This window comes from Diabrotica virgifera, chromosome 4 (assembly GCF_917563875.1).
Source record: "Diabrotica virgifera virgifera chromosome 4, PGI_DIABVI_V3a".
Lineage (NCBI taxonomy): Eukaryota > Metazoa > Arthropoda > Insecta > Coleoptera > Chrysomelidae > Diabrotica > Diabrotica virgifera.
The window spans coordinates 191390872-191403071 of NC_065446.1; the positions used below are offsets into that span (position 1 = coordinate 191390872).

At 31.0% G+C, this 12200-nt stretch overlaps 1 protein-coding gene across 1 annotated transcript in view; it reads right to left on the reverse strand.

Annotated features, from left to right (window-relative positions):
• Positions 1-12200, reverse strand: part of LOC114333420 (uncharacterized) — a 206975-nt gene that overhangs the window by 96367 nt on the left and 98408 nt on the right. The window contains exon 2 of the mRNA XM_050649438.1: positions 1032-1162. Coding sequence (XP_050505395.1) covers positions 1032-1162 — 131 coding nt within the window. The remainder of the gene's footprint in view (positions 1-1031; positions 1163-12200) is intronic.

Sequence of the window (12200 nt, forward strand, 5' to 3'; positions counted from 1 at the left end):
ATGACATATTCATCAATAACAAGACCCAACACAGCCTCAGCACAAAGACTATTGGAAAAAGTAGATATCAGGATACTGAGAAGAATTACAGGAAATAAGTTGAGAGATCGAAAGGGAAGTGATGCACACTAAATAGAAGAAATAATGTAATAGCCATATAAGCAAAATGGGGGAGACACGTGTAGTCAAAATAGTAGGAGATAAATCACCAGTCAGCAGAAAAATATCAGACGACCGCACAAAATATGTAGTGAAAACCTTCCACAGTGGTATCAATTCGCAAATGAACAATCAGAATTACTTTTAACAGGAAGAAGAAGAAAAATGTATTATTATGTGCGTTCATTATCTTTTGATACTATATTTTGATCTTTTTTAATGTAAGTTAAATAAGCTTCGTCAATAGTTATACTGTCAATGCATGTTGTTATTTTTAGGTAGGGATGGGAAAAACCTACCGGTTATAATCTAAAACCGGTTTTTTTACTCCACAATAATCGGTTTCTCCGGCTGTTTTTTGTCCCGGTTATAACCGGTTTTTTAATTTTAAAGTAACAACCGGTGAAAAACCGGATAAGTGGAAAAAATAATGAATCCAGAGAAAAAATAAAAAAAATTTTCGCCGCTCGCACGCGTACTATCAAGTTTAAGCTGACTCAAACCGATTTGACAACACTGATGACCGATATCAACTCGAATGGAGTATCGAAAAGTAAAGAGCAATGTAATTGTAACCTACTGGGTATTGGCGATTGACTAAAAAAACCGAAAAAAGGTTTTTGGAATAACCGAGTTTTTTGACCGGTTATAACCGCCAGGTTAAACCGTAGGTAAAAAACCGGTATAACCGAAAACCGGTGTTTTGTCAACAACCGCCATCCCTATTTTTGGGTGTGTTGTATCTTGAATTTCCATGTTGTGACTCTGCTGTATTAAAGGTTAAGAAATAAGATCAATAGAAGTAACGGAAGGTAATAGAACCAACATTTAATTAAATACAGAATAATAAAATGAATAAATTATATAATTACCTGACACTCGTCGTCTTCTTCGTCCCAACGAAATCTGCAGTTATATTTTTTATTGCACATCAGCTTTCTGTCTATACACGTGGCATCGTCACAGTCATATTCTATTTCTTCATTACATTTCTGGTTTTTTCCTATAATAGAAATAACACTAATATAAATTGAGCTATTTTAATGCACGGCTGTTTTAACAGTCATAAAAAAACAGTATAATAGATTAAATCTATACGCTGTGAGCTCGTACGTAGAGGGGATATTTATAAATTCGCGAGCGCCAGTAGTGGCAAGTCTGTAAACGTTTACCGGAAATTTGAGATAAATGTCAAAGTGATTAATTTAAAATTAAAATTAAAAACATTAATTATAAAAAATATTAGTTGGTCAAAGCTGTGGTATATATTTTTACCTTAAATATACTTACGTTTTAAATACTGAATTTACGTTTTTTTAATGCTCCGTAATATGTAATTATACATTCTTAGCGCCATCTACACGATAATTGTGAAAGTATCCGAAGTAAGAAATTAATATTTCATCAATAGAACGTCAAATTGATTAGCAAAATCTAAAAAAATCTATTACAATTTAATTACTTTTTAGCGTTGTAAATATTAAGCGATAACAATTAAATAATAAATTTAAAAATTACCGGTGAAAGTTGAATTAGTAATCCGCCAGGAGCGACACCAGCGAAGCTCAGAGCGTATAGAGTTGCTTGTAGAGGGAAAATAAAATAAAATTTTATTGAAAATAATCATTAACACGTTGACGGACAAAACGTCTATAGACGTCAAATTTTGTTAGATGTAATGTGACACAACAAATATTTATAGATGTTGCTTTTTCCCTATTCAACTTTGCAAAATACATATTATACGCTGTGAGCTCGTACGTAGAGGGGATATTTACAAATTCGCGAACGCCAGTAGTGACAAGTTTGTAAACGTTTACCGGAAATTTGACATAAATGTTAAAGTGATTAATTTAAAATTAAAATTAAAAACATTAATTATAAACAATATTAGTTGGTCAAAGCTGTGGTATATATTTTACCTTAAATATACTTACGTTTTAAATACTGAATTTAAGTTTTTTTAATGTTCCGTAATATGTAATTATAAATAATCTATTATAATCTTAGCGCCATCTACACGATCATTGTCAAAGTATCCGAAGTAAGAAATTGATATTTTATCAATAGAACGTCAAAATGATTAGAAAAATCTTAAAAAAATCGATTACAATTTAATTACTTTTTTGCGTTGTAAATATTAAGCTATAACAAGTAAATAATAAATTTAAAAATTACCGGTAAAAGTTGAATTAGTAACCGCTAGGAGCGACACCAGCGAAGCTCTTTGACGCACTGTCCGTCAACGTGTTAAGTATTATAATTTGTCTTCGTTACCATGTGAAATATTTCTACATGTCTCGATAATTATCTTTAATAATACTAATATCACTTTCCATATCTTACACACCAACCATAGAAATGCCCTGCCTAAGCATCTTCCATTAACCTTTTTTGGTCTCCCTCTTCTACAATTTTCAGGAACTGAGTCTCAGCAATTTTTTGTTGAATATAATAAATAATTATCATATTACAAGCCCTAACTATCCTAATGTACTATATCCCAATTTTGCATTAATTGGTGGTTTAGATTATGGTTTAATGTTGTTCTGAAGCTATTTTCTTGTGGCATTTTTACAATTTTAACTATTTAAAATGGGAAATAAGCCACAATATTATTAAAAAATTATTTTTATTAACGTTTCGACACCCAAATCGGGTGCCGTTGTCAAAATACAAAATACTACTAACAGAAACAAAAATGTTGTTGCTTAGTAAAAAAATTCTTCTAATAATTTATTTAATTTGACTCATTTAGATCGGCAATTCAGATACTATTGATACATTTTAAAGTAAAAGACTTTAAAATGATATTGCCAATATTTATGAGTTGCGTTCCTGGGACGACTTTACTGAAAGATAGTTCATTCGATTACATGAAATCAACCCCAACTGAAGAATATCCGTCACAAAAAAAATCATAGCATGTAATCTGTCTTTAAAAAGACAACCACATGCAACGGTGACATTAAAATTCTCGCGTTAGAGATCTCATAGTAAATCACGAGGGAAAACCAGGAAAAACCTCGTGATACTTATATTTAATTTACTCTCAAAAATTAATACCAAATTCTGACTTTACTATAATTTTGTTTAAATTATAAATAATGTCAATAATACATGGATATATAAGTAATACTAAAATATAAAATATGTACTAACTCGACTATTGACTTACTAATTGTGGTATTTTCTTTCTATTGACTTCCTCTTTCAGTATGGGTAACCACATCCTACTGCATTCCACCGAGGAATTTGCGATACAATTGGTTTCGTTTAGCATAATTAGAGCCGCTTCTTTGATTTTTCTCTTTTTACTATCTGTTTCTTTCAGGACTATACTTGAATCTCTCCACTGAACTCTATGTTCATTATCCCATGCGTGTTGACATATTTGAGATCTATCAAATTCTCTATTTTTAATATAAGATTGATGTTCATTTATTCTAACGTTTAATGGTCTTGATGTTTCACCTATATAAAACTGTTCGCATTCACACGGTATTTTATAAATACAATTCTTTGTCTTTTCTTGTTCATTGTTAGGTTAAGTTTTAGATAGAATAGATCTCAATGTGTTGGTTGTTTTGAATGTTGTTGAAATGTTGAATTTATTTCCTATTGTTTTAAGTTTCTCGGATAGTCCTTTTATGTATGGTATTGATATTTTCCTCGTATTATTTCTTGTGAATGTTGTAGGATCCCGTTCTATGTTGTTCGGTTCCATTCGATCCAATCTTGACAATTCCTTATTTATAAACGATAATGGATAATCATTTTTTAATAAAACAGATGTTAAGACTTGTTTTTCTTCTAAAAATGAATTTTCGTTAGAACAAGTAATTTTGGCTCTATCATATAAGGATTTAATGATTCCCTTTTTAACGTTGATGTTGTGATTTGATTTGTAATTGAGATATATGTTGGTATGTGTTGGTTTTCTATACACTTGAGTCTCATATCCAGTATCCTTCTTTGAGACTAAAACATCGAGGAAAGGCAGGGTGTTATTATATTCCTTTTCCATTGTAAATTTTATTGTCTCTTCTTGATCGTTTATAATATTCATTAATGTATCCAACAATTCTGATCTATGAGGCCATATTGAAAACACATCATCTACATATCTCCACCATACAGTGGGTTTTAAATTTTGTTTAGAAATGATATTAGTTTCGAAATCCTCCATAAATATATTAGCCAATAATGGAGATAAAGAGGAGCCCATTGCTAGACCAAAATTTTGTTTATAAAATTCATTATTTAGTTGAAAATAGGTATTATTAGTACATAATGTCAATAACTCCATTATAGCTGATACATTTAGTTTTGTCCTAGTTGTCAATGTATCATCATTCTCTAATTTCGTTTTGATTATGTTTAAAGTTTTATCTAATGGCACATTTGTAAATAAACTGTTTATGTCAAAACTTACTAAAATATTATTTGGATTAAACTCAATAGTTGATAATTTGTTTAAAAAATGTTTTGTATGTTTTATACATTTGTCATCATTATTAGCAAATGGTTTTATAATGTTTAATAAAAATTTGGATAGTTCACTACAAGGAGAACTGATGGTACTACAAATGGGTCTAAGTGGTATGTTCGCTTTATGAATTTTCGGCACTCCATATAAATGTGGTGACTTACTGCAATGAGGTGTCATTAATTTTCTTTGATAGTATGTTAGATCATTTTTAAATTTGAATAAAGTTCTATAGATTTTGTTTTCTAGTGTTTTCGCTGGATCCTTCGTTAATTTGGTATAAGGTCCATTTGTAATTAGATCTGTAATTTTGTCTTCATATTGTATTTTATCCATTATCACAGTTGCATTTCCTTTATCCGCTGGTAGGATCGTTATGGAGTCATCGTTTTTTAAAGTTTTTAAAGCTTTCATTTCCTCTTTACTGATGTTCTGTTCAATTTTATTTGTCTTTTCCAATTCAAGTTTACATAGTACCCTATACTGTTCTTTTTCATGAGTTGGTAAACACTGGGATATTTTTTCCACTAAACTAATTATGTCTAATTTTGGAATAGATGGATGAGTAACAGCATAGTTTAAACCCTTTGACAATACCAAATTCTCCGTTGCATTTAACTGTCTATTTGATAGATTGACAACTGTCGCTAATATGTCATTATTTCTATTTAGGTTATCAAAAGTATATATACTATTTTGTTCTAAAAGAATATTAAATTTATTTAAATGTATATTTCTTTGTTTCTGATATGAATTTTGATAAATTTTGTGTAAAATAAAAATAATTCGATCAAAATCAGAACTTGATATTCCGAAAAGCAAATATTTAATACTTACGATGTCTTGTTCAATAAAAAATAAATTTGACCTGTGAAATTGTAACCTTTCCCGGATCATTGACAAACTGGCTCTGTGTAGAATATTTTGGAGTCTTCTGCTTGAGTAAGCTGGCCGTAACCTCAAGCCCTTCGGTATTATGTTGTTATCTCTACATCGTTTTAAGAATTTTATATAATTTTGACAGTGTGCCAGTTTCTCGTAGAAGGTTTCCAATTTCCTAAAATTTTGACACACGCTAGGCCCATACCCGTTTCTTAATGTTGTTCTGAAGCTATTTTCTTGTGGCATTTTTACAATTTTAACTATTTATAATGGGAAATAAGCCACAATATTATTAAAAAATTATTTTTATTAACGTTTCGACGCCCAAATCGGGTGCCGTTGTCAAAATACAAAATACTACTAACAGAAACAAAAATGTTGTTGCTTAGTAAAAAAATTCTTCTAATAATTTATTTAATTTGACTCATTTATATCGGCAATTCAGATACTATTGATACATTTTAAAGTAAAAGACTTTAAAATGATATTGCCAATATTTATGAGTTCCGTTCCTGGGACGACTTTACTGAAAGATAGTTCATTCGATTACATGAAATCAACCCCAACTCAAGAATATCCGTCACAAAAGAAATCATAGCATGTGATCTGTCTTTAAAAAGACAACCACATGCAACGGTGACATTAAAATTCTCGCGTTAGAGATCTTATAGTAAATCACGAGGGAAAACCAGGAAAAACCTCGTGATACTATCCCGACATCGTAAGTATTTGGTCTTATATTTAATTTACTCTCAAAAATTAATACCAAATTCTGACTTTACTATAATTTTGTTTAAATTATAAATAATGTCAATAATACATGGATATATAAGTAATAATAAAATATAAAATATGTGCTAACTCGACTATTGACTTACTAATTGTGGTATTTTCTTTCTATTGACTTCCTCTTTCAGTATGGGTATCCACATCCTACTGCATTCCACCGAGGAATTTGCGATACAATTGCTTTCGTTTAGCATAATTAGAGCCGCTTCTTTGATTTTTCTCTTTTTACTATCTGTTTCTTTCAGGACTATACTTGAATCTCTCCACTGAACTCTATGTTCATTATCCCATGCGTGTTGACATATTTGAGATCTATCAATTTCTCTATTTTTAATATAAGATTGATGTTCACTTATTCTAACGTTTAATGGTCTTGATGTTTCACCTATATAAAACTGTTCGCATTCACAAGGTATTTTATAAATACAATTCTTTGTCTTTTCTTGTTCATTGTTAGGTTTAGTTTTAGATAGAATAGATCTCAATGTGTTGGTTGTTTTGAATGTTGTTGAAATGTTGAATTTATTTCCTATTGTTTTAAGTTTCTCGGATAGTCCTTTTATGTATGGTATTGATATTTTCCTCGTATTATTTCTTGTGAATGTTGTAGGATCCCGTTCTATGTTGTTCTGTTCCATTCGATCCAATCTTGACAATTCCTTATTTATAAACGATAAAGGATAATCATTTTTTAATAAAACAGATGTTAAGACTTGTTTTTCTTCTAAAAATGAATTTTCGTTAGAACAAGTAATTTTGGCTCCATCATATAAGGATTTAATAATTCCCTTTTTAACGTTGATGTTGTGATTTGATCTGTAATTGAGATATCTGTTGGTATGTGTTGGTTTTCTATACACTTGAGTCTCATATCCAGTATCCTTCTTTGAGACTAAAACATCGAGGAAAGGCAGGATGTTATTATATTCCTTTTCCATTGTAAATTTTATTGTCTCTTCTTGATCGTTTATAATATTCAGGAATGTATCCAACAATTCTGATCTATGAGGCCATATTGAAAACACATCATCTACATATCTCCACCATACAGTGGGTTTTAAATTTTGTTTAGAAATGATATTATTTTCGAAATCCTCCATAAATACATTAGCCAATAATGGAGATAAAGAGGAGCCCAAAGCACCCGATTTGGGCGTAGAAACGTTAATAAAAATAATTTTTTAATAATATTGTGGCTTATTTCCCATTATAAATAGTTAAGATTATGGTTTAGTTACCTAGATGGTTAAGAATATATACATTCTGAATTTTATTCTTTGTGGCCATTCTACCCCTTCATCTAAACATTTTAGTTTTAGTACATTTTAGTACAGAAAACTAACCCACACCAATAGAAATTTAAATTCTCTCTATAGTGCGGCAGATTCGTGCAAATATTATAAGAATTGTGCATTTAATGATAGAAGCATATAATTTGGACCACATATTCTACACATACAAAGGTTCAAAATTAGATATGAAGCCATCTTAGATTTTACCTTTTATAAAAATGATTGGCATTCAAAATGGCGACGATACATATGTGACTAATAATAGCAAGATAACTTTTAAACGAAAAGTCTGAATTCAACCAAATTTGGTATATAAGTTCTTTTCTTAATGTATAAGATCGAGTTCCTGAATCGGAAGAATCCGTTTACCAGAAGTTGTGTTTTTCCTGCTCTTTTTTTTTTTGTAAAAATATGTTGTTTTTTTTTCAACACTTTCACCCTGTATGTATTAATTTTTCAAATAGGTAATACCGGCTTTAAAAAGAGCGTAAAAATATTTTTTAGGAAATATTTTGAACTTTTTGGTTATGTTAATTACCATGTAATAAATGCATAACTTATCTTCACATGTACCTATGTGCGGCAGATACGTGCAAATATTATAAAAAATATTGTGCATTTAATGGTAGAAGCATATATTTTGGACCACATATAGTACACACACAAAGATTCAAATTTAGATATGAGGCCATCTCAGATTTTGCCTTTTACAAAAAATTCGGGCATTCAAAATGGCGACTATACATATGTGACTAATAGCACGATAACTTTTAAACAAAAAGTCAGATTTCAACCAAATTTGGTATATAGGTTTTTATGTATAAGATCAAGCTCTTGAACCGGAAGAATCGGTTTACCAGAAGCTGTGTTTTTCCTGATTTATTTTGTAAAAATATCTTGTTTATTTTTTCAATTCTTTCACCCTGTATATATTAATTTTTCAAAAATGTAATACCGGCGTTGAAAAGAGCGTAAAAATATTTTTTAGGAAATGTTTTGAACTCTTTCGTTATATTAATAACCTTTTAATAAATGCATAACGTATTTTCACATGTAGGCACCTATGTGCGGCAGATCCGAGCAGATAATAATGTAAGAGTTATTGTGAATTTAATGGTATAGAAGCATATCATTTGGACTCATACTACATATACAAAATTTCAAATTTAGATATCAGGCCATCTCAGAGTTTGTCTTTTACAAAAATGACGGGCATTCAAAATGAATCTGCCGTCCATGGGTACATGTGAACATGCGTTATGCATTTATTAAATGGGAATTAACATAACTAAGAAGTTCAAAATATTTTCTAAAAAATATTTTTATGCTCTTTTCAAAGGCGGTATTACATTTTTGAAAAATTTATATATACAGGGTGAAAGAATTAAAAGACAACATATGTTTACATAAAAAACAGTAAAACACAACTTCTGGTAAACCAATTTTTTGGTTCAGGACCTCCATCTTATTAATAAAAAAAATGGAACCTACATACTAAATTTGGTTGAAATCTGATGTCTCGTTCAAAAGTTATCGTGCTATTAGTCACATATGTATAGTCTATACTTTGAATGCCTGCCATTTTTGCAAAAGGAACAAAAAGTCAGATGGCCTCATATCTAAGTTTGAATCCTTATAAGTACATGTGGTCCAAATTATATACTTCTACCGCTAAATGCACAATAATTCTTGTAATATTTGCACGAATCTGCCGCACATAGGTACCTACATGTGAACATACGGTATGCATTTATTAAATGGTAATTAACATAACTAAAAAGTACAGAATATTTACAAAAAAAAAAAATTACGCTATTTGACATGGCGGTATTAACTTTTTGAAAAATAATAAATGCAGGGTGAAAGAATTGAAAAAAAAAACATATTATTACATAAAAACCAGGAAAAACGCAACTTCTGGTAAACCTATTCTTCCGGTTCAAGACCTTGATCTTATACATCAAAAAAAGAACATATATTATACCAAATTTGTTTGAAATCTGACGTCTCGTTCAAAAGTTATCGTGCAATTAGTCACATATGTATAGTCGCCATTTTGAATACCCGCCATTTTTGTAAATAGTAAAATCTGAGATGGCCTCATATCTAAATTTGAACCATTATATGTGTAGTATATGTGGTCCAAATTATATACTTCTATCATTAAATGCACAATTGTTTCACATATTGGCTGCACTACTAATTTTGTATTCTCTCCAACTTCAACGTAAACCTCAAATAAGGAAATATCAAATCGCTATGATAAATCCGAAGCACCTGCTATAATGAAAATGAGTTTCAGGAAACAGTACCTGCGTGAATAAAAATGAATACCCATTGTCCTTGATTAACAAGGAATTCCACAACATTGAAGAAAGGAAACAACAGAACACCGGAAGCAATCCAGATACACTCTCAAGAAAGGATTCAAAGATGACAAACAATACCTATTTAAAGTTCTTATAAAAAAAATAAAATGGAAAAGAAACGAGTACCAGAACGACCAACACACTGAGATTCCAAAACCAAACAAAACAACACGCATGAAATATAAAAAAATGCATTGTAATGATGCGCCACTTGCAGCACGTCGACAGATCTAACCGTGGGAGTTTCACCGGTCGCGTTACACGAGACCCCACTCATTTCCACTTCTCCAAACCAGCCGAGGCATAGAGTGTACTTAAGGAAGCCACCGAGCGGAGGTTCTTCAGTCTTGTAGCGACAGCTCGAGACTTCAAGGCCAGCAATGCGAAGTGAGCAGGCAGACCGACCTGAGTAGCGAGGTGCACCGTATTGAAGTGATTCGCATACTCGTAATAGAACGGTAGCCGTGGATTGAACTTGCTTCCGATAAAAATCATATGGCTCCCGTATAATTGTCAATAGTTTGATTGTGTGACTGTTTGTACTCTACACTGAAGTGAGGTGTATGGACATTTCATTTTGTAATTAATTTTCTTTTTCTTTTGCAGACATCTATCCAGAGGGAGTTCTCTGCAACGGGGCAATATATAATCATCTTTTATTTTGTTTGTTTATTTTTGAACCCTGTATACGAATCACCGAAATATATTTACCTTGTTTTTAACCTGCGATTTACTGAGTGTGTCATCCTGAAAGAGTTACCCGTCACAGCATCCATATAAAAACTCTATGAATACAAAAATTTCTACGTGGAAGAAAACGCAAGACCACTAATTGTTAGTACTTTCTTTAAGTGCCATCTCCATGAGGGAGGTCGGCAATCATCATAGCTATTCGAACTTTTAATACAGCTGCTCTTAAATTTCATTTGATGCACATCAGTACCATTCTCTCAGATTACCCAGCCACCATAATGTACGTCTCCTTACGCTTATTATACCTATGTGTTATTACAAACGAACATGAAGCATACATCCAGACTAGAGACTTCGACAAATACCAGATATGCAAAAATGCTTGGGATAGCGAGCACAGAACACGAGCATGAAAAGGTGCATCGATAATCATGAAATAAACATACATGAAAAAAAGACAAACAAGCAGTTCTTGTTATACTTAATAAAAAACAATGTGTAATAAATCCATCAGAAGATTAGAGCAGGCCTTTGTCTATCAAACTATCTTCACATTTTTAATCACTTGCTTTCTCCTCGTTAATATCAATATAAAGCTTTGAATCATCACTTTCAAGCAAACGTAAATGTTCTTCCGCACTCAGCTCTCTTCGTTTGTATTTAAATGCATTAGAGCATAAAATCAGAATTTTATGCACGACTAACTCGATACGACAAAAAACCAACTAACTGGAAATATAAAGCTGTATTAAAAAAAAGTATTTTTTTGTATAAAAATGTATAACCATTTTTATTCAGTTGCAATGCGAAGCCAATACTGTCTTAATTTTAGTTCAGAGAGCGCAACCAGCACTTCAGTCGTTTACCAGCACTGGAAGCGTACGGTTGTATGTTTTGTTTTGTTTCTTGTATTTACATGTTTTGTTATTTGTTTTGATTGATGTGTTGTGAATACTAGCTGTAAGTGTTTTATTTTTTTATTAATATCATCACATCACCAAGTTTAAACGACCTAGTTAAATATTTGTATAATATTTAACCTTGACACCATGACGTCCAAAAATTGTGAAATTTGCTTAGCTGAATTTTCTGAAAACGAAAAATATCAGATACGTTGCCATAGAGATTGTAAACGGTATTTTTGCATCAAATGCTCTGGTCTCAACAAAACAACGGCAAAAACTCTACTGGACCCAAAAAATTCTCATTTAAGATTTTTCTGTACTTTATGTGATTCGCCTAGTCTCAGATATCTAAATGAAAAAATTAACAATCTATCAAAAAATCAAATACCACAAGAGAATTTTGACGCCTTAATTCAAGTTACAAAAAAACTCACTGATAATTTGCCAATTTTCATCGAGACATATGATTTATTAACCAAAAATGACGGCAAATTAGACTATATTACGAAAAAAATTGACGAGATCCATAAATTAAATAACCTGCTAAATCCTGAATATCTTTTAAAATCGAGAAGGCAGATGGAACAAGATATCTTCAATATATCGTCAGTTTTTTTCGGCT